This window comes from Callithrix jacchus, chromosome 8 (genome assembly GCF_049354715.1).
Source record: "Callithrix jacchus isolate 240 chromosome 8, calJac240_pri, whole genome shotgun sequence".
Taxonomy (NCBI): domain Eukaryota; kingdom Metazoa; phylum Chordata; class Mammalia; order Primates; family Cebidae; genus Callithrix; species Callithrix jacchus.
This window is the reverse complement of record NC_133509.1, coordinates 141,026,090-141,050,503: the sequence shown is the minus strand read 5'-3', so window position 1 is coordinate 141,050,503 and position 24,414 is coordinate 141,026,090. Positions and strand designations below refer to the sequence as shown.

The 24,414-nt window shown below is 43.6% G+C and overlaps 1 gene segment (V, D, J or C); it reads left to right on the top strand.

Moving 5' to 3' along the window:
* Positions 1-17,516: 17,516 nt before the first annotated feature.
* Positions 17,517-21,870, top strand: LOC103795989 (immunoglobulin heavy variable 1-3-like). The segment is given in 4 exon segments: positions 17,517-17,525; positions 17,667-17,731; positions 21,241-21,329; positions 21,414-21,870. Coding segments are annotated over 4 exon segments (480 nt in total).
* The last annotated feature ends 2,544 nt before the right edge of the window (positions 21,871-24,414 follow it).

Sequence of the window (24,414 nt, the reverse complement as noted above, 5' to 3'; positions counted from 1 at the left end):
GAGCACGGGATACACAGAGGACGGGGCAGCCCAGGGCAGGTGCAGGTGCAGGTCAAGGGCTGCTCTCCTTCAGGGCCTGTGGCTTCCTCTGCATCTAACGTTCCCTGGGAGGGTCTGTGTATTTACAGTTATGTCCCTGCTACTGAGGCTTCTACGTTTGTGAAGTTTATAACTATAGGAGCAGCCATGACCAAATGCCCCAAGGCAGGTGCCACTGAGGGAGAAAGAAAAGTGTGCAGGAGGCCGGGTGAGGCTGTGGACACTGTCCGCCCAGGATTCAAGTTTCACAAGCAGAGAAGGGGAAATGGGGAATTCGATGGGGCTCCCTAACTACCACGAGGTGCACACTAAGTCCAGCATGGCCAGCAGGCCCCCCTGGGCTATAGGTGCCCATCAGGGATCAGCCGTGTGCCCGGCAGTGCATTCTCTGATGGTGGAGAAGCGGGAGGTGCAGTCCCAGGGCCAACACACCGTCCATGCATTTTTATATGGAAACCATGATGTTTCTTGCTTCTCTCAGATGACGTAGAGGACGTCTCCTTATTGGAAATTACTCTTAATTTATCTCTTAGAATCATTGTATCCAGAGCCCTGGCCACCCAGTGCGCCCCACAGAATGGGGCGGTGCCGGGCTGACCCCAGCGCCAGCTGCCACATCTTCCACGCCGGGAGCAGATGCAGACGTGGCGGAGACAGAGCGTGAGACGCCTGGTCTGATGGCGCCGGAGACAGAACAGCCCATTCTCACCCGAGCACATGGCTTCCAGATCGTCCCCAACATCAGGAAGAACCGGATCCTGCGAGCTCAGCGGTCACCGTTTCCTCCTTCTATGACGTCACAAGGAACCGCTGTCAGATCGTCACGTGGGCGGAGTCAAGGCGACCATCAACAGCACAATCGCACCAAATACGCCCTTCCCCAAAACGCCACAGAAGTCTGGGCAGGGCCGACAGCGGAGCCCACACGGTTTTTGCTTTGCGGTTTTCCGCTGAGCAGCATCTGATAACGTTTACAGAGAAATTCCAGGAACTGGAGGAAGCTGCCGAGATGCCCAAAGACAAGGCCCGGGAGAAAATCGAGACCTGGAGTCAGGGTTCCCAGTGATCTGGGCGTGAAGCCCCATCTGCGGCTGCGGCATCCAGTGTCGAGCGCCGCGATGAAAAGGCCTCTCAGCCGCAGCAGCCGACACGCACCGGAAGTCTGGGAAGGACGCGCTGAGATCGCCATGACGCAGAGCGCGGCCACCGCGCAGGAGCGGAAGCTGCAGCTGCAGCCCCTGAGGAGAGCCACGCCCCGCGGACCCCGGCGCTGCAGGAGGCGGCGGCCAGCGCGGAGCCGGGAAAAGGCCGGGACACCAACAGGGAGGAGCAGAAGAACACGCAGCTCAAGAAGAGGACGGAGGAGCTGGAGGCGGAGCTCCGATAACAGGAGACTGAGCTGAAAGGTCCCTGAAAACAAAGTGAAATCCCACCTCAGCTCCTGTCAGAGCGCGGCTGTGTCTCTGAGGAGCTCGAGGTGACTGAGAGAATGAAAACCTGGACGACAGAGGTTGCTCCCTAAAGACACTGAGGAAAGAAAACGCCCACAGCGCCACCTGGAGGTGGAGTCGAACAGCTTCCCGGAGCTGCGGAACCGGAAGTTCAATGACCCGCCCAACTTCTGCCCAGGCCTCCCCACGCTGGGCACCAATAGCTAGGGCTGTCAAGACCTGGGCCCCCCCGTGAGTCCCACGTGTGTGTGCGAGACCAGACAGCACTAGGACGTTCTCCTGTATTCAGTAAATGGTGTTGCGATAGCTGGATTCTAACTAATGTGCAGAATGCAAGAGTAAAAGAGGCTGGGCAATTTATATCGATATTTTAGAAGATGTGTAGGGAATCCTATATGCCCAGGAAGAAGCCTGCTGCAGGGCTGGATCCACCTCAAACATCCTCTACTAAGGCGGTGCCAAAGATGGGGAAAGATGTGGTGGGAGCCTCCATTCAGAGTCTCCACTAGGGCATTTCATAGTAAAGCTGTGGGAATGTGGCCACAACCCTCAAGACCCCAGAATGGTGGAGACAGATGCAGCTTGCACTCTTAGCAATTCCTGGCACTTTCCTCTGGCCTGTGAAAGTGGCCCCATGGGTTGTGCCCAGCGGTAGGGATGAGATGCCTGAGGTTTTTAGGACCCCCTATCTCCCGTGTGCGCTGATCGAAGTACATAAAGTCAAGATAGATTATTTTGCAGCTTCAAGATTTAATATCTGTCCTGCTAGGCTTTAGGTGTGTGAGGGGCCTGTTGACCGTGCCTTTGCCCAATTTATTCCGTTTTTATTGACAATATTTACCCAATGCCTGTGGCAATATTGCACCTTGAAAGTAAATAACTCTTTAAAATATTTTGCCAGCTCACAGCTGGAGGGAATCGCCTTAAGACTCAGACGAAACTTTGGAATTTTCAGTTGGAGGTTGATCAAGTTAAGGTTCTGAGAACTGTTTTTTAAAAAGATGATTTTGCAATCTAAGAAGGACTTGAGATGATAGGGCATAACGATAAAAGGATATAGTTTAGATGATTGTCCCCTCCAAATCTCATGGTGAAATGTAATCTACAGTATTTGAGGTGGGGCCCACTAGGAGTTTTTGCATCATGACGAGAGATCCTTCAGGAATGGGTTGGTGTCTACCCCATGGTAATTAGTGAATTATTTATGTATTAGCTACTGTGATATCTGCTTGTTGAAAACTGTCTGCTGACCCTCCACCACTCTTCTGTGCCCCCCTCACCCTGTGACACACCCTGCTTCCCCTTTGCCTTCCACCAGGATTGTAAGCTTCCTGAGGCCCTCACAAGGAGCAGATGTGCTGGGGCCACGCTTCTCATAGAGGCTGCAGAATTGCAAGCCAAATCAACCTCTTAATTTTGTAAATAATTTGGTCTGAGCTATTGATTTATAGCAATGCAAAATAGACTAACACACTGCCCAAAGCAATATGCATATGCAATGCATTTTTATGGAGTAACCAATATAATTGCTTACCTGTTTTTTAAGAAATCCTAAAATATATATGGAATCAGAAAAAAAGCCTGAATAGCAAAAGCAATCCTAAGAAAAAAGAACAAAGATGGAAGCACCATATTGCCTGACTTCAAATCAAACTACACAGATATACTCAGAAACACAGCATGGTACTGGAGAAACAACCCTCTGCTCAATAACCAGTGCTGGGAAAATTGGATAGCCACGTGTAGAAGAATAAAACCAGACTTCCATCTCAGCACAGACAAAAATTAATTGACTGTGAATTCAATATTTAAATGTATAAAGAGAAACTGTAAAAGTACTTGTACAAAATATAGGAGAAAATTCTCAGGACATTGGTCTAGGCTAATAAAATAGGACTAAGACTTCAAAAGAAAATACAAGGAAAACAAAAATAGACAAATGGGATTTACTTGAACTAAAGAGCTTCTTCACAGAAAAAGAAATAATCAACATGGTGAGTAAACAACCTGCAGAATGATAGGAGATATCGTCTCATCTCACTTTAAATGCTGTTGTCAGAAAAGAAAAAAAAATCCTAAGAAATGCTAGTAAGGATTCAGAGGGAAAAAACTGTTATGCATTGTTGGGGAGAATCTAAATTAGTACAGTCACTATGGACAGCAGTGTGGTGGTAACTCAAAAAACTACCAATGAAACTACCAGATGATCCAGCAATTCTAGTTGTGCAAATTTACCCAAAGAAATGAAAATCATTATCATTATGTCAGAGATTTCTGCACACCAATGTATATGGCAGGATCTTTCACAATAGCCAAGATATGAAATCAACCCTGGTGCTGGACAAGAGATGAATGGTTCAAGATAGTGTGGTGCAGATACATGATGAATACTTTCAACCATAAGAAATGAAATCCTGTTATTTGTGGCAATGAGGGTGAAAATGGAAGACAGTATGTTAAATGAAGTAAGCCCGGAGCAGAAAGTAATAGACCTTGTTTTTTTCACTCATATGTGGAAGCAAAAAACAAAGAAAGAAAGAATAAAAAAGATCTCCAAGAGGCCAGGTGCGTTGGCTCACACCTGTAATCCAAGAACTTTGGGAGGCTGAGGCAGGTGGATCACGAGGTCAAGACATTGAGACCATCCTGGTGAACATTGTGAAACTCGGTATCTAATAAAAATACAAAAAATTAGCTGGGCATGGTTCTGCATGCCTGTAATCCCAGCTACTCAAAAGGCTGAGGCAGGAGAATTGCCTGAACCCAGAAGGCGGAGGTTGCGGTGAGCCAAGATCACGCCATTTCACTTCAGCCTGGGTAACAAGAGCGAAACTCTGTCCCAAAAAATAACAAAAAAAGATCTCCTAGAAGTAAAGAGTAGAACAGAGGATTCTAGAGGCTGGGAAGGGTAGTGGAAAGGGGGATATAGGCAGAGATTTCTTATAGAATGCAACATTAGAGTTAGATGGAAGGAATAGATTATAATGTCATTTACCACTGTGGGATGAATATAGTTAACAATATGGAGTTTCAAAGAGTTAGAAGAAGTATGTTAGTATTGTCAATTAAAAGAAAAGGATTGTGATGATGGATATGCTAATTATCCTAATCTGGCCCCTATACATTATATGTATCAAAACATCACTGTGTGACTCATGAACATTTACAATTATTATTTGTCTATTATAATTATGTTTAAAATAACACAAAATTCACTGGAAGTGACATAAATGGAGGCTCTGGGACAGATGTGGGGATAAAGGCAGCCTCTGGAATACATGCCTAGCATGTCAATGGGAAAAGGAGCTTCCATTAGCATTTACTATTTTGAGCACTGAGTAGATCTGACATTTCTCAAAGCTTCCCTCTACAATAGAGAACTGAGGTCCCGGGAGGTCTTGCAGTCAGGTATGCAGAGGGAAGCAGCAGGAATAGAGAGTTGCTGGCCCGTTCAACAATAGTAGGAATGATATTTATGCATGTGGAGAGGTCAACGTTGTTTTAAAATAAATTGCATTGCTAAAATACATGAAAAAATTTCCAACAGAAATTCTTAAATATTATTCTCAGTGAAACTGTTTTTGGTGCAGAAATGTTCACGAAGTTAAGTGAGCCAGTAAAGTTGTTAAGAACTACAATAAACATTGGATTGTATTCAGCTTTATCTGAATTCAATGTGATTACTACTGGCTCAGGTAAGGGTCAGACATCAAGATAGACAGGTGGTAACAACCAGAGAAAACCATGGACCAGAAAGATTCACAGCCAGTATTTTTTCAGATTTAAATAAGAGTTGCACCAATCCTACTGAAACTATTCCCAAAACCTGAGAAGGAAGGACCACTGCCTGAATTATTCTATGGGAACAGTATTCTGATAACAAACCGTGACAGAGACTCAATTAAAAAAAAAAGAAAAGGTAACTTTAGGCCACTATTCCTGATGCAAAAATTCTCAGTGAAATACTGACAAACTGAACACAGCAGCACATCGAAAAGCTAATCCACCATGATCAAGTAGGCTTTGCTCCTGGGATGCAAGGTTGGTTCAACATATGCAAATCAGTAAATGTTATTCATCATGTAAGCAAAACTGAATACAAAAACCATGTTATCATCGAGACAGATTCAAAAAATACTACTAGCCTATTAGGATGACTAAAACACGAAGTATAGAAAATACCAAATGGTGATGAGGAAGCTGAGAAACTCCTAGGAACTTTCACTCCTTCCTGGTGGAAATTCTGAAATGGCACATAGACAACTACAGTTAATATTTTAGTGTATATTTTAAAAAAGTAGAAAACAAGATTTAGAATGTTCTCAACACAAAGAAATATTCGATTCTTGAGCTGAAGGATATTCCAGGTATCCAGATTTGATCACTACACATAATACACTTTTATCAAAATATCACATGTACCCCTTACAGGTTTTGTAGTATTCTGTATCTACATAAATTAAACATTACAAAACCCCAATGCAGGGGAATCCAGCTAATTGCAGATTCCTATTATGTGGAATGTTCTGCATAATCTGAAAACTAATCAGAATCATTGGGTTTGTAAAGGACTTTAGAATCTACTAGACTGTTTGTTTGTAAAGATGTCCCCAAAGTTGATTCTCCCAGTGTGTGGAGAATTTGAACATAGAAGAAATGCTAACATTTGTTTCTGCTAAGTTTACTTCTAGTGTCAAGAGAAAAGGTTTTCAGAGAGGAATCTGGCATCTTTCAAGTCTTCACTTCAATGTGGTTACCTCAGCAAATAATTTCCGATACCCCTGAAAAGGACAGGTTTCTATAAGCTACTCAGGATCTTCTGGGGCTGTGTCACCGGGCATGGTCCTCACATTTGGCTCAGAATAAATCTCTCTAAGTATTTTGCAAAGTTGGACTTTTATCAATACTTCTAAGAAAAGCTACTCTCTGGTCTTTTATACATTCACAAGCATGACATTAATGAAGTGTTAGTAAAATTAAACACATGCTGGCAATTTCTTAAAGAGTTACATGTAGACTAACTGTGGGATCAAGCGTAAATGTTTAAAAGTACTTAAGCAAATTATTTCAAAATTTATGTTCCCCGGATACTTCTCTCAGATTCCTTATGACCTCTAATTATTTATTTTATGATTATTGCAACTTTTGTAGATGATCACACCCTATCTTATCTAGGCATTTATTGTAGAAAATTGTGTGAAGCTAATCAGGGATACATTTGAAAGTCATTGTCCCAGTGGCAGCCAGAACTGAAGTGTGTTTCCTCTGCAGATACCAGACACTCAGATTCCTCCAGTGACATCTTCATTTTATTTCCTGCTTGGCTTTGGGCCTTAATCCTGTGCTAAACAGACAGACTCTGTCTTTCAGATCCCCCAGGTCATGCCAGAGGTACGTGGACTTGAGTGTTGACAATGAGTTGGGAAGGGATGCACTGAACGGGCACTCTGCTTTTCTCAGGGGGGCATACTGCTGGCTGACATCACAGTCCTGGCTCAGGGTGTGTCCTTCCAAGTATCCCTGAGCCTTCTGCAGGTGCAATGCTGATCCATGTGCCTTCCTCTTTTTCCTGGGGAGAGTCTCTCCTTGGTTGTTTTCTCCCCAGATCTTCCAGCAGCCACTAAGTCTTCCCACTGATGTCTTCAGCTTTCTTTTTTCTGCCCCTTCCATGCGGCTGCTATTTCTGAGAAAATGAGAGGAGGTGGGAGATGAGGCTGTCATTCCTAAGAGAATGGACAGAGCTTAGGAGCTTTTGTTTCTTCTTTCCCAGTTTCTATGAGTTCTGCCAGCGCCAGCAACACAGAAGTGTTAGCGCCTTTGCCCCTGCAGGTGAAAGCTTTGATGATGCAGTGGTGCCAGGGGAGGTGGGTCAGGATGCATTTCAGCCACAGCTGCTCTTCCGTTTTCCCACACAGAAGCATCTCTGGAGGTAGAGGGTGGAGATTTCTGTGACGTATCCTCAATCCTGGCAGAAAAGGTTTCAGTAGCCGTAGGAATCCCTCAGTTGTGCGTGCTCTGAGAATTTAAACAATAACTTCACTGCACTAAATTTTAAATAATTTAAAGAAAATGTTCAGTTTAATCTTGTTTTATCTTATGTGACATTTGCTGGCCTCTGCCCTACATAAGGTCATATTCTCTCCCTGTTTGTTTTTGTAAATCACTGAGTTTCTCAAGATGTAAGGTTTCTTGTTTGTCCTATAACATCAATAATCTGATGTACTAAAGAAAACACGCCAATTTGCAGCTCAGTAAAATCGGTTGTAAAATAACATACTTTTCTTGGATGCCTGTATCTCCATGCTGACTATAAACTTCATTTTTAATACTAAAATCTAGAAATAACATAAATGTTATGGTCCTTTATAAATAAATAATAAGGGTGCTCTCATTAACTGCAATGCTGCTTCTCATTAGGATATACACATTTTAATACACAACCAAATTACTGACTCACAAGTAATTAGGCTGAGGACGAAGCCACAGAAGTAAAATTGAAGCTACAAGATTTCACTTTAACAAAAATCGTGAAAAATAGATCTAAAGTAACAAAGATGAAAGTTTGTCTCAGTACAATAAGAGGAAAATGACTGGGAGGCAGGAATTGGGAAGTGATGGAAGCTTTTAAGTGTAGTTCATTGGTATCTTGACGGTTATATGGGCTGCACAGGTGAGCACATGTGAAATGACGTGTTTTCCTTTGAAGACATGGCCTTGCTTTGTCATCCAGGCGGGAGCTCAGTGGTAAGATCACAGCTCTCTGCACCCTCAGACCCTGGGTCTGCAGCAATCCTCCTTCCTCTTCCTGCATAGCTGGGACCACAGGTGTGCACCACCAGGCTCGGCTTCAGTGCTTATTCAACTGCAAACATTCATTATGCAATATTTTTTATGCAGCAATAATGCCTCAATAAGGGTACTGCCAATAAGTGGATGAGTAATTGGTTAAAGATTGATGACAAGATAGACACCAATATAAAATATGTATGACACTCGAGAAAATGCAACTGTAGAAAATGTGCTTTTCTTTACATTTGTTAGGTAGTCACAGCAGTGAGTACAAATTACACCATGTTCTCATTACAGAGAAAAGGTTCTGCAAACCTCACTAGGTGCCACCCACTGTGTGCTCGGCTTGGTTCAGAGAGAAGTCGGGTCCAGTGGTGAGAAGCACAGGCCCAGGTACACAGGTGCACTCTGACCAAATGTGAGCTCTGGGGACATTGTACAACCCACCTGTGCTTTTCCTGGTAATTTTTCACCTGTAACATGAAAATAACATTGATACCACATACCATGTTTTCTCTTCATATGTAAACCTAAAAGATGATTGGTGCTAACTTTAAATATATGTGGTTTATATGGATATATTGTACCTCAATAAAACTGTTTTAAAATAGAAATTAAAATATATAGGTTTCATGGGTTTTAAGGGTTTATCACAGAACAAACTTACAATAAGAAACCACAATTTCCAATACTATCAATGTCACAAATCTCCCCCAGGACACTATCCCGTGCTCTGAGCCTCGATTTCTCCTCACGCCTGTCACTACAGATCTTGCTATATAGCAGGAGACATGCAAATAGAGCCCTCCCTCTGCTGATGAAAACCAGCCCAGCCCTGACCCTGCAGCTCTGGGAGAGGAGCCCAGCCCTGGGATTGTCAGGTGTTTGCATTTGGTGATCACGACTGAACTCACCATGGAGTTTGTGCTGAGCTGGGTTTTCCTTGTTGCTATTTTAAAAGGTAATTCATGGAGAACTATTGAAATTGAGTGTGAGTGATAAGAGTGAGATAAATGGTGGATATTTATGAAACTTTCTGACCAGGGTTTCTTTTTTTTGCAGGTGTCCAGTGTGAGGTGCAGCTGGTGGAGTCTGGGGGAGGCTTGGTTCAGCCCGGGGGGTCCCTGAGACTCTCCTGTGCAGCCTCTGGATTCACCTTCAGTAGCTATGGCATGCACTGGGTCCGCCAGGCTCCAGGGAAGGGGCTGGAGTGGGTCTCAGCCATTAATTATAATGGTGGTAGCACATAGTACGCAGACTCCGTGAAGGGCCGATTCACCATCTCCAGAGACAACGCCAAGAACTCGCTGTATCTGCAGATGAACAGCCTGAGAGCCGAGGACACGGCCGTGTATTACTGTACGAGAGACACAGTGAGGGGAAGTCAGTGTGAGCCGGACACAAACCTCCTGCAGGAACACTCGGGGAAATCAGCTGCAGGGGGCGCTCGGGAGCCACTGATCAGCGTCAACCCCAGAGGCAGGTGCAGATGGAGGCTGATTTCCTGTCAGGATGTGGAACTTCATCTTCTTGCAGTTTCTCTAGTGAATCTCTCTAAATTTAGAATTCTGTGCTTCCTAATATTATCTCTACCTTTTTTTGTAAGGATCGAGATAGAAGAAAGAAAAGCTTTAAAGCTCTGTCCATTCTTTCAGAAATGACAGCCTCATCTCCCACTTCCTCTCATTTCCTCAGGAATAGTAGCCTCCTCTGCTGGGAGGGGCAGAAAAGAGGAAGCTGAAGACATCAGTGGGAAGACATAGTGGCTGCTGGAAGATCCACTTGTTCAAATCTGCTCTTGTTGTCTGTGCCTTTAATGTGAAATATAGGAAATCTCTGTTAACATTATTTCTGGGTGAGGGAAATTGTACAACTGCAGGTCATGCATTTAACAATTTAGCCCATTTAGAGTTAATTTTTGTGTTTATTCTAAACTAAAATTCTTAACTTTTTGCATGTGTAAATCCAGTTTTGCCAGCACCCTCTTAGGGAGAGACTTTGGTGTATCCGTTGTATATTGTTTGTTCTCATGCTGAAAATCACATTGCCCTCGGTGTACCAGTTTATATCTGAACTCTCAATATATATTTCTGCCTATCCCATCTTGTTTTTATTACTCTACTTTCGTAATTACTTTTGGAATCTGGAAGTAAAATGCCTTCAAGTTTATTCTTGCCTTGTTACAGATACTCTAGCAAAATATTTTAACATTTTGCTAATTAATTATGATAACAGATATGGCTTTTCATAATGACCTTTATCATATACAGATTATATACATTTGTTCCTACTTTTTAGAGTTTTTATTATGAAATCTTGATTTTTAAATGTTATTTTCTGTGTCTAGTGAGAAGTTAATGGAAATTTTTTTATTTATTCTCATAGTTAAGCACACCAAATGTATTGACTTGAGGATGTTGAGTCATCTGTGCATCTCAAAAATAAATTTTAGTTTGCTATGGTGTATGACTCCCTCTTTTTTTTTTTCGAGACAGAGTCTTGCTCTGTCACCCAGGCTGGAGGGCAGTGGTGCAATCTTAGCTCTCTGCACCCTCCACCTCCCAGGCTCAAGTGATTCTCCTGCCTCAGCCTCCCAAATAGCTGGGATTACAGGCCTATGCCACCACACCCCGCTAATTTTGTATTTTTACTAGAGACGAGGTTTAACATGTTGGCCATGCTGGTCATAAATGTCTGACCTCAGGTGGTTCATCACCTCACCCTCCCAAAGTGCTGGCATTACAGGTGTAACTCACTGCACCCAGTCGGTGTATGATCCTTTTAAAGTCCTCTAGAACTTAGTTGACTATTACTTGGGAATAGTTTATTTATGTATATTAAGAATATTTGAAGTGTAACTTTCTTCTTTTGCCATTGTCTATTACTGGTAATATGGTTATTGTAGCCTTTTAGAGAGAGTTGAGAAGGTTGGAGCCTCACCAATTTTTGAAAAAGTTAAAGAATAGTTGGCATTATTATTTTTTTAATTTTGAAATTCAGTTTTTATCTAACATACACCTATCATGAAGAATATTTATTGTGTGCTTGGGATGCATATATATTACACCGCTCTTGGTTGGAAGGTTCTGTAGATGTTTATTAGGTCAGGTTGTTCAATAGCGTTGGGTAAACCCACTGGATTCCTAAGAATGTTTTGTGGATGTTCTATACATTATTGACGGTGAGGTGTTGGAGTCTCCTCCATTTATTGTTTCTATTTCTACCTTCATATCTCTTAAAGCTGATTAATACAGTTATACTTCTATTTTTACAAGTATGTAAAATAGAAATAAAATAATTGCTTAGTAATATTAATGGGAAAATCACATAACAAAAAATTATGTTTCCCGAATGCTGCCATCACCGCTACACTCCTCCAGGAGTCTCACGTCTGCTCTGGGCTTCACTCTCTCCTCAGAGTTTGCTACAGAGGACGAGACACAAATAGGACCCTCCCCCTCCTGATGAAAACCAGCCCAGCCCTGAACCTACAGTTCTGCAGAAGAGCCCCAGTCCAGAATTACCAGGAATTTTGATTTGATGATCAGCTCTGAACACAGATGACTCACCATATAGTTAGGGCTGAACTGGGTTTATCTTGTTGCTATTTTAAAAGGCAAATAATGGAGAACTAGAGATATTGAGTGTGAGTGGATATGAGTGAGAAAACATGATTATATGCAAAAGTTTCTTACCAAAATGTCTCTATGTTTGTAGGTGTCCAGGGGGAGGTGCAGGTGGTGGAGTCTGGGGAAGAGGCAGGAGGCAGAAAAGTGCATAGGAGGCCGGGCAAGGCTGTAGGCAGTATCAGCCAGTCCAAGAAGCTTGATGTGAGAGCCTCCGGGATTGAATAATTTGACAGCTCATGTGCCCAGGCAGTTTCATTTCTCAACTTTCCACACTGATATATCCAGAAGTCAGCTTCACTTCCCAGGTGACTCCCATCATGCACTGAATGGTGACAGCATTCCCAGGGGTCACACACATGTATTAAATATTGGCTGCACGTGGGGAAGAGACATTTCTGCTACTCTCTGAAGGACTAGGAACACCTCAACAGACCATCTCCCCTGTCCTCATGACTAGAACTTCACCACATGCCCACATAGACACTCATCCCTTATGGGCTTAAAAAGATTCCATTGATGAGGGTGACTGTTTTATTACATAAAATTAAGACTGACATAAAATTTTCAGAACTAATTGAAGTCTATGTCCACCAGAGACTACAGATCTTCCAATGGCATCTTCCTTGTCTTTTCTACCTGACTTTGTCTCTTCACCTTGTTCTGTCCTCCAAACAATCTCTTTCAGCTCCCTCAGGTTCATGCATTTGTTTTATTTACCGACAATTTCTAAATCAGTGCAAGGCATTAGACTAAAGGCTCTATATTCCTAGGTCCATATTCCAAGGTCCATATTCCTTGGTCCATATTCCTAAGAAGGCTTTGTGACCCTGTGTCTGGGCCTGAGCTTGCGATTGTTCCTGACCCTTCTCTAGATGACATGCTGGTCTGTGTTTTCTTGCCCCGTCCCCTGGGGTAGAGTCTCCCTGTTTCCCCGAGGTGTTTTCTACCACGGCTCCAGTGTTTTCCACCTGTGTGATCACCTTCCAGATCTACTGCCCTGCCCTGCAGACTAAGGCTCTGATCCCATAAGAAACAGGGAACTGCTTCCCAGTACAATTTTGGTGGGGAAATCTGTTCCCATCTCTGTTCCTGATAGGTTGCAGCAGTGCCTTTAGGGTATGTGTGTTGGTGGTTTTCCCCTGCAGAGTAATTTCTTAGTTCTGTAGTGGGGATAAGACAAGACAGTTGGGCTTGGACACATATCAGAAGTGTGGACTCTCATATTCTTTCAGACAGACACTTTGGGAAGGGAAGATTTTTGTGACTGTTCCAATTATAAAGAAAGGGAAAGGTCGATCCCAAAATGGCTGAATAAAAGGCAGCTCCAGAAAGCAGCTCCCAGGGAGAGAGGTGCAGAAACCGAGTGGTCTCCACAATTCCAAACGTGTTACCAGGTTCATTGTGTGTGTCTGGTAGGACAGTGAGTACAAACACCAAAAGCAATGGCAACAAAAGCCAAAATAGACAAATGGGATCTAATTAAACTCCAAAGTTTCTGTATAGCAAAGGAACAATTATTAGAGGGAAGCAGCAACCCAACAAAATTGGAAAGATTTTTGCAATCTGCTTATCTGACAAAGGGCTGCAATCCAGAATCTACAAAAAACTAAAACAGATTTACAGAAAAAAAACAAACCCATTCAAAAGTGGGCAAAGGATATGAACAGACGTTTTACAAAAGAAGACAACTATGAGGCCAAGAAACATAAAAAAAAAAATGCTCATCATCACTGCTCATTAGAGAGATGCAAATCAAAATCACATTGAGATACCATCTCACACCAGGTAGAATGGTGATCATTAAAAAATCAGGAGCCAACAGATGCTGGAGAGGATGTAGAGAAATAGGAACACTTTTACACTGTTGGTGGGAGTGTAAATTAGTTCAAACATTGTGGAAGACAGTGTGTCAATTCCTCAAGGATCTAGAAAAAGAAATACTATTTGAACCAGCAATCCCATTACTGGGTATACACCCAGAGGATAATAAATTATTCTATTATAAAGACACATCCATATGTATGTTCATTGTGACACTTTTTACAATAGAAAAGACTTGGACCCAACCTAAATGCCCATCAATGATAGGCTGAATAAAGAAAATGTGGCACATACACAACCTGGAATACTATGCACCCATAAAAACGGATGAGTTCTTGTCCTTTGCAGGGACATGGATGAAACTTGAAACAGTCATTGTCAGCAAACTGACACAAGAACAGAAAACCAAGCACTGCATGTCCTCACTCATAAGTGAGTGTTGAACAATGAGAACATATGGACACAGAGAGGGGATGGGGGGACTGGGGGTGGGGAAACAGGAGGTGGGGGAATTGGGGAGGGAATAACATCAGGAGAAATAACTAATGTAGATGACGGGGGGATGGATGCAGCAAACTACTGTGGTATGTGTATACTTAGGTAATAATCCTCTGTAATCTGCACATGTACCCCAGAACTTAAAGTATAAAAAAAGCAAAAAAAAGATTAGTAGTTTTCTGTGAATATGTTGGAAGAAGGGAAAGAGAAAGGATAAGGAAATGTAGAAGGACAGAAGAAAAGTTGAGGTAATTTAACTTGTCCACTTTCTTGATAATGGTAATAGTTATGTCATGATTATCAATTTTATACTTTAAATTTGAAAAATGCATAATCTGTCAATCAAACCCTATAAAATTTATAACAATGAAACAAGTTGAGTATCAGACAAGACAGGAGTGGCAGAAACATAGATGCCAGTATGTTCATTGTCAGAGATCTATCTGAACCCTAGTTCTCTCCATAGTTTTAGGTAAACAGGAGAATACAGCAAAATCACATCTATTCTGATCCAGCAGCATCTTCTGCAAACCACACTAGGCATGTGCAGCTCTGCCCTGGAGTTGGCTGAGGGAGGAGTCAGGGCCGGTGGTGAGAAGCACAGGCCCAGATACCAGCACTCGCTCATCCCAGACATGAACACTGAGATACATACGGAGCCCGACCATGTGTGGGCTTGACTTTCACATCTGTAAATAGAGAACATCGACTCCTGTGGATCATAATTTACACGCATAGATAAAACTGAAATAAGGCGATCAGTGCAAAGTTTCCATCACAGTACAACTTAATAAGCACATTTTCTCAAACCCTGGTGTTGCCACCAGTTTTCCTCAGGACACCCTGATGTGCTCTGGGCCCTGCTTGCTCTTTACGTGTCTCACCCCGCAGCCTGCTATATAGCTGGAGACATGCAAATAGGGCCCTCCCTCTGCTGATGAAAGTCAGCGCAGCCCTGACCCTGCAGCTCTGGGAGAGGAGCCCAGCCCAGGATTCCCAGGTGCTTCTGCTTGCTGATCAGGAGGCACACAGGGCACTCACCATGAAGACTGAGCTGAGCTGGGTTTTCCTTGTTGCTATTTTAAAAGGTAATTCATGGAGAACTGTTGAAATTGAGTGTGAGTGATAAGAGTGAGATAAACGGTGGATATTTTTGGCAGTTTCTGACCAGGGTGTCTCTGTGTTTGCAGGTGTCCAGTGTGAGGTGCAGCTGGTGGAGTCTGGGGGAGGCTTGGGTCAGCCCGGGGGGTCCCTGAGACTCTCCTGTGCAGCCTCTGGATTCACCTTCAGCAGCTATGGCATGCACTGGGTCCGCCAGGCTCCAGGGAAGGGGCTGGAGTGGGTCTCATACATTAGTAGTCCTAGTGGTAGTAGCACATACTACGCAGACTCCGTGAAGGGCCGATTCACCATCTCCAGAGACAACGCCAAGAACTCGCTGTATCTGCAGATGAACAGCCTGAGAGCTGAGGACACGGCCGTGTATTACTGTGCGAGAGACACAGTGAGGGGAAGTCAGTGTGAGCCCGGACACAAACCTCCTGCAGGGGTCCCCGCGACCACTAGGGGGCGCCCGGGCGCTGTGCACGGGGCTGTCTCGGGCAGGTGCAAGTGCTGCTAAGGGCTGACTTCCTGTTATGGTCTGGGGCTGCCTCCTCATCAGGTTTCCTCAGAGAACCTTTCAGATTTATGATTCTGTACTAACACTTAATGTCTCTGAATGTGAAACCTTTCCCCCCGGTGTTTCCTCATTTTATTTTAGCAGGAGGACACATCCTCACCTCCACAGAAGCCTGAGTGTCACCCTGGGCACAGAAATGGCCCTCCCCTGGCCACCAGAATCAGAGTCCCGAGGAAGCCCAGGAGAAGCTGGGGAGAGTTTTCCACTCGGACTCAGGGCAGACATCTCCGTGGGAATCTCTGATTGGAACAGGCTTTGGGATTCAGATTGGGACAAAGAGGGAGGCTCATCCAGGCCCAGAGTCCTTACGACCCTGACATTTTTTAGAGGAACCTCACTGTCCTTTAAAGCTGAACATCAGGCTCAGGACTAGTCCATTTGTCCCTTTCTCTGCTGCTCCATTTTCCTTTCCTCCACGCTTCATTCTTACACTTCCCTTTTCTCCTTTTTTCTGAAAATAGAGTGTGGGCTTCCTGTGGTCTAAACCGCAGGTCTCAGACACATTACCTGGAAATCAGGGTGGCTCAGGCTGTGACTCCTGCAGAACCTGGAAGGCTGAGGGGTCTTTCTTATCCCCCATTGCCTTGATGCCCCTGCTGTCTTCTATGCATGGACACATTTGGGAAATGCAAGTGGACACTGATAGTCATTTCTTCGAATGGGATATTGATGAAGAGCTGATCCTGTGCTGCTCACCCTGTCGCAGAGCCCCCCCCCACCTGTGCCTTTCGAGAGAGCTGAGGATAGACACTTCGTTGTGCTGTGTGCTCTGTGTGACAGCAGTTGTGAGGTCTGTCTAGGCACAGCCAGAGCCAATGTAGCCGAGCATCAGGAAAGAGGCTGGAATTTCTGAGAAGTTCCACAGCCAAGTCATAGGGTTCCATTATCTTCTCTTTTCTTGGATTAAATCAGACCAACCCAATTCATCCAGGACAATCTTCCTGACCTGCAGAAAAGTGATGACAAGATTTAATAACGCCTGTAGTGTCCCGTTAGAGCAACACCTAAATCCGTGTTTGATTGAATGACTGACAGTATGTTCCAGTCCAGGTGACAGACAAAACTGATTATTATCATGATTAATATTTTATATTTTACACTGATTAATATTTTAATACTAAGATTAATCAATGCAATATTAATATTAACACAATATTTTAAATTTGATAATAGGATCAGACTCATGTTATAATAATTTTGCTAAACTATGTGTGTCATTATTGGTCTTCCGAGCAGAATTCTCCAGGAGTTGTTTAAGTTGCATGCGTTTGTGGAAGAAGGGCATCAACCTTTTTGAGGGAAAATGTGTGGAGGATAAATGAGGCTGGGGAAGCTGACGGCATAAGATGGAAGCCTGTCCCTGAGTGAAGGAGAGAGGGGAGGAGGATTGGGTTGAAATTTCCTATATTTCTGTCCTGTGCTAAGAAAGCCCGGAATATCACTGAGTCTTCTGCAAGACAAACCTGCCCCTCAGGAAACCCCCAATACCCCCAGCAGCGGCTCTGGCTCAGATGAGTGCAGAGATCACTCTGTTCCTGAGAATGGAGCACAGGACATGGGCTTCGGCATGAGCCATGTCATGCACATCGGAGAGCAGCAGCCAGATGCATGATCCAGGTACATACCTCTGCCTGTAGGTGCAGGGAGAAAGGTGCCTTGTCAGAGCTAACACACTCTTAACTTCTTAATTAATTGGAAGGCATATGAAAATGTGTGCAGACTGCAAACAGTTGTAATTTTCACATTCGTCCGTTCCAGGATGTTCTGCAGGATTATTTCCTCATCGTGCAGGACACCCTGGAACAGAGTTGCAATTTTCGTGGGTACTATACACACACATATACATAAATATTGGTAAAAATATAAAATTGATTCTAATATGTACGTGCAAAATGATCACTTTCAAACAAACTGTACAACAGTAACAAGATATATCTTTCCACTGGATGTAAAACAGTGACATTTCTTAAACATGATCTTAAAATGCTTGACATCTAGTAATAAGGACAGTGATTGTTGAGAGGGAAAGCATAAAAAGGAGCCCGCTGATGAATGCATGCGCACTTTCCTGAGAGAGTTTCCAGGCACAGTGCTCAGGTAGGAATAGGTAGATCCGAAGCTGAGGAAAAGGAGCTGAGATCTCAGACAGGCCAGGAAGTGTGGAGACCACAGAATACACAGAGGATTGCAGAACACTGTTCAGAGAGTGAGCCCCACAGATGGCAGGAGGGTGACCCCGGCTTTGTAGAGTGTAGACCTGTGTGTGGCAACCAGGGCAAGTTGTACATGAGAACACACTTCATTAGGGGGGCTTTTCTCAAAGTGTAAGACTATGGAAAAATATATGAAATAATTGCCTAGTTTAACATGTACAGAAATATATCTGGATGAAGCCAAATAAAAAACAGGTGAATTCACTGCATTAATCGCTAGAAACGTGTATTTCCAAACAGTGATACCATCAAAGAGGGTGAACAAATCAACTCCATCCTGGCAGTCGGCTTAGCAGAAAAATATTTAAAATACTTATGGACCTATGAAAGAAACTTTAAACACAAGATGAATCGAGTTATCTAATTACAGGAGTGATGGTGTAGGAAGCCCCACGCTTTCCATTGAAACAACCACATCTGGTAAAAATAAATGTAAATTTCAACCATTCAACATCAATGCAAATTATTCTAAGAAAACACAGTAAATGAAAGTTATTGATCGATAAAACATGCTGCTATAGATTGAATGTTTATTAACCCCACAGTATCGATGTTGGAAGAAACCCAACATGAGGGTGTTAGGAGGTGGGGCCTTTGGTAAGTGAATAGATGTTTTTGGGAGGTGTTTAGGTGCCATCTTTACAAGTAAGATTAGTGCCCTCATGTGGAAATCCAGAGTTTTCCAGATCCCCTTCCACAATATGAGGACAGAGTAGGATGATGCTCCTCTATGAATCATTAATTGGGTCTTCACCAGATACCAATCTCAAAATCATCTTGATCTGTAACTTTTTAGCCTTGGGAATTCAGAAATACATGTTTATGTTATTTCTGAGCCACGCATTTTACTGAGTTCTCTTATAGCAGCTGAAACAGACTAAAACATTCATGAGTGCTCAGGAAGGGCAGTGAGGGTCCACCATACTTAAGAGATGAGCATTACTCTCCCATTGTCAGCTCAGGATGAAAGAGTTTTGCCCTTGAGCTGATCTGACAAGAAGACGTTGCTTCCTCTCCCCCATATCTCAGTTGAGGCCATGGTGTCAGATCTCTACGGTGGAGAATTATTTACAATCTGTGATGTGATGGATGCGTATATCCTCCCAGCTTCACTTACAAGAAAGAGTTTCCATGACATGCATTATAGGCCAGAAACACAGGGACCCCATTGATTCTCCCCATGCTCACTCGTATGGCAGAGCTCCTGGGGAGCTTCCTGCGAGAGGCACAGTGTGACTATATGGGTCCACTATTCACATACAGTGTTGTGCTCTTGCAGCAAGGGTGTCACACTGAGAATCGTGAATAACTTTGTGTGCACCATGGCATAGGCTGTTATGTTTTTATAGTTAAAGGGGCAGGGCATAAAAACAGAGATACAGAACTCTCTACATTGTGTGACTTTATTTGCAGTCAAATGTGAATAATTTGTACCTTAAAGTTCTTCTTATGCACATAATATATTTTTATTGTAAGTAATTAATGAAAAGCTGACAGCTCCATGAGAGCAATAAAACACTTGGTTTAGCAGAGAGAATGAGAAATAGCGTAATTTAAGAATAATCAGCTGGACACTGTGCCATGTGCCTATATTTTCATCTAGTCAGGATGTTAATGTGGGAAGATCACTTGAGCCCAGGATTTCGAGACCAGCCTGCAAAATACTGCTAGGCCCATTTTCTCCAAAAGAAAATAACATTCTGGGTCATGAAAAAACCTCAAAAACTGCCCCTCAAAATAGGAACAAATATAACTGCATTAGACTGTGGATCCATTTTTGACACAAAACAGTGACACTATGCCAGTAATGAGCACAGAATAACATCCCGTTGTTATATTGAGAAATACAGACACTCAGAGACATCAGGCAGAGGCTGTCTAAGGCAACACTGACAAATGACTCTTTTTCATCGAAATTGTGTGTATATCCAGGAATGCACCTGTGAATGGTGACATCAGTTCTCTCACGGTGTGAAGTAAAAAGGCATTACTACCCAACTAGCAGAGGATTAATAATGAGAGTATACCAGGATCTCAAACAACTCCGTAGAAAAGACATGGGACCAGTTAACATAAAAATCAGCTACAACGTGTGTGTGTGTGTGTGTGTGCACCTGCACTTGTAGGTATTCTCAGGTGCAAGAATCAACTGCAGGATCCTAAAGGAAATAAGACTCTCCCCCAGAACCCTGAAGAGTTTTTGGATTCACCATGTGTCCAGTGATTCAGTGCCTCTTGAGCTCTAGGAAAGGTCTCCCTGGTGATGCATGAAATCTTTTCTTAGGGTTACCCTGCAGTCTTTTCTGGGTTTCCTGAGGCCAATTCAGTATTTCAAAATATGGTGTGTGTAGCATATGGTGTCACTAAAAGAAAATTCTGGGCCTGGGCACAGACACTTTATACTGGGCGAGAGACACTGGCAGGAATATACTGTGTCACCACCTTGCAGGACGGGAGCTGGGCTGCAGGGGGCGCTCAGGACACACCCAGCACAGCCTCCTGCCCCAGAGCAGGTGCACAGCATAGGAGGCTGGGGACGGTTTCCTCTCAGGTCCTGGGACTTCCTTTATAAATATCTAAAATAAGTATTTCACAAGGACTGCTGATGTTCATATAAATATCCTGTTCAGTTGTGAATATTTGTCAAACTGGATGTTGTAATGAGACCCACTTTTACAATGGGGATTTCAAACTCTGCTAGATAGCCTAACAGTAAGCAGCTGGAGGTCAGGAAGAGATTCTTATTTATAAGTTCCACTTTGGAGTAACACACTCATTCCCAAAATAACACATTCACATATCAAGGTCTAGAAATGGTTCAAGTTGCCCCTGAGACACTCAAATGTGGGTTCAAAGTGAGGTGCGTTTCCTGTGGGAGCCTGTTTGACAGTGGGGGAAGCTCTGTCAACACAGAGTTCAGGGATGTGTCGGGGACACATGGTTTCTCAGAGGATTACAGCTTGAACCCTCAAATTCTACAATTGTGTCATCCATGTGTCATCTGTTAGCTCTTTCTCATACTGGGTCAGGAATTGGGCTATTAACTATCATTCTTTATGAATATGCAAATAACTGAGGTGAATATAGAGACCTCTGTGCCTGAGAGCATCACCCAACAGCCACACCCTTCCTCGGAGAAGCCCCAGAGTACAGCTCCTCACCATGGACTGGACCTGGAGGATCCTCTTCTTGGTGGCAGCAGCAACAGGTTAGGTGCTCCCCAGTCCCTGGGCACAGGGAGAAACCAGGTTAGTCAAGTGAGACTTCACCCACTCCTGCGTCCTCTTCACAGGTGCCCACTCCCAGGTGCAGCTGGTACAGTCTGGGGCTGAGGTGAAGAAGCCTGGGGCCTTCGTGAAGGTCTCCTGCAAGGCTTCTGGATACAGCTTCACCAGCTATACTATGAGCTGGGTGCGACAGGCCCCTGGACAAGGGCTTGAGTGGATGGGAGGGATCTACCCTGGTAATGGTAACACAAACTATGCACAGCAGTTCCAGGGCAGAGTCACCATCACCGCCGACACGTCCACGAGCACAGCCTACATGGAGCTGAGCAGCCTGAGACCTGAGGACACGGCTGTGTATTACTGTGCGAGAGACACAGTGTGAAAACCACATCCTGAGAGTGTCAGAAACCCCAGGGAGGAGGCAGCGGCACTGAATTTGAGATTACAGCAATTACAGTCTTTAAAGTTGTTTAGAAAATGGGCTAAGCAATTGAGGAACATGAGTAATAGAAACATGTATGCACTCTATATAGGAAATATTTCTTTCAAAGGTGGCTGTATGTGCAAGATTCTCAGAATGGTAAAGGCAACAATCAATCCAGCAGATGGAACATTTCCCATGGAGACTTTGTGCAGATATAGGTTTAAAAGCAGATACATAAATAATTTGGAGCACAATTGCTAGTGCCATGACTAAGACTAAATATCATTCCTAAAAACTGGCCAAAATACATTCCAAAATGTCTCCGCCACTCCTTTTACATAAAATGTATCAAAAAGTAGTTTTAAGACTACAGAAAAATTGAACAGAAGGTGCAGAGTTCCCCTGTGCCCCTCTTCATCTATGCGCAGCCTGCCCCACAATCACCATCCTGCCCCAGAGTCATAAATATGTTAGAATGAATGAACTTACACGGAAGGATGGTTACTTTCCTCCTCTAGCTGCTCCTTGGCATGCCAAGCTTAAATTATCTTCAAGTGCCACAGGTTCTTGAAGTGGGTTCCGGGGAATTATGCCAGTTATAGGAGAAGTGGGTGGGGCTATTTCTATTAGGACTCCTCCTTAGAGGATTCATAAAATGTATATTTTCTATAGGTTCTGTAATTTCTGTCCCTTCTCAGAGGTTAAGGTCCCAAAGTGCGTAGAGGTAGATCCATGTCTATGGAAAGCCAGCAAGTTCTGGTGAATCCCATCAGGAATGTCCTTTAGTGAGAAGTGGGGACCGTGGCCATGAGGCACATCATGTATGATTCTCTATAGTTCCATTAGATTCACTGTAAGCTTTTGTGGGTCTTTCTGTGTGACTCCCTTATACAGAAAATAAAAACACATGCATGCATTTCAGGAAGAAGCAGTAGCTTCTATTTACAAAATGGGAGGAAAATAGAAGAAACCCTCTCCTGGGCGGGCACTGGTACCTTTTGCTGGCTGCACATTTGCCAGAGGCATGAGTCCAATTCGTCTTGGAGGGTGAGAGCCCCACTGGGGTCACTGGCTATGGAAATGCCTCGTCCTTTAGCTGAGTGAGTCCACCTGCTTGCTTCTTGGTGGCAGCACCATGGTGGGTACACTGTGGAAGATGACAACTTGCAGGCAAACCTTCTATCAATTATCAATTACTACATACTTAAAACAACCTGCATTCCAGAAAGGACAGGTGTCTGCAGAGATAAACAGAACTTGAGTGTTTTTGAAATAGGAAAGGCACTGCTAAATGCCATATGTTTCAGGAAGGTTAACACAGAAATGTTGACCAGGTGACTGAGGGGCAGTGGTGGGTGAGGTGATGTGACAGCCTCAGGGCTGCACCTGAGGAGGGCTCCCTTCCCCATGCAGGCTTTTCTTCCAGGAACTGCACCAGGAGCTCACAGAAGATTAGGGAGAATTCTGAAGACATTATTCTGTGCTGCTGCCTAGAGAGGAAGTATAAGCTGTGGGGGAGAAGCCTAGATAAAGTATTACATTTGTTAATAGAAACTATTTCTGAAACCTTGTGGAGGTCGTGACACAAGCCATCATTAGCTGTGAACAAACATTTAAACCCTCCTTCCTTGGGGATTTCAGTTATGCTGCATCTGTTCTTTTACGGACAATATCCCCCAACCGCTCTCTACTTCCTGCACATCCGCTGCTCTCTGTGGCACAAGTTCTCATCAGTGAAATGTGGTCGACGTAGTGAGATCTTCACTTTTCTCATGGTATGAGTCAGGATTCTCTAGAGGGACAGAACTAATAGGATAGATGCATACATTTGAAGGGGAGCTTATTGAGGAGTATTGACTCACACCATCACAGGTGAAGTCCCTTAATGGGCCATCTGCAAGCTGAGGAGCAAGGAAGCCAGTCCGAGTCCCACAGGCTCAAACGTAGGGAAGCCGACAGTGCAGCCTTCAGTCTGTGGCCAAAGCTGAAGAGCCCCTGGCAGACCGCTGGTGTGAGCCCGAGAGTGAACAGCTGAAGAAGTTGGATTCTGACGTTTGATGGCAAGAAGCATCCGGCATGGTAGAAAAATGAAAGCTGGAAGACCCAGCAAGTCTAGTCCTTCCATCCTGTGTCAGAGGACGGTTGGAGTGATTGAATGGACAGCTCCCCTGGAGAACCATCTTAAAAACCACTTGTCTCACTTCCCAGGAAGGTATAGCCCATCCCTTTACTCTTCCTAGCAAAATGGAAAAAGGTGAATACTGAATACACTGAGCGTTCCTGGTTTGGCAAGTTTGTGATTTCATCCCATTGAGTTCCTTATATGAGCAGACCACGCACAATTTTTTTTTCTGCAATGAAAAGCATTTTGGACATTAAATATAATTGAACATCTTCATATACAGTTCAGCACTAGCTTCTCAGAGTCTGTGTCCTCAGGTATCTAAATATGCACAATTTTTTTATTTATTTGTTTTATTTTCTGGTATCTCTACTTGGCATCTTCCTCATACCCATTTTTTTGTTACTTCTACTAATGAGTGACTGTTAAATTTAAAATTTATAGGCACTCAGTTTTTTTATATATTCAGGGAATAGGATAAAATGAGTGTAAAGTAAAATAAAAATAAATAAAATAATAT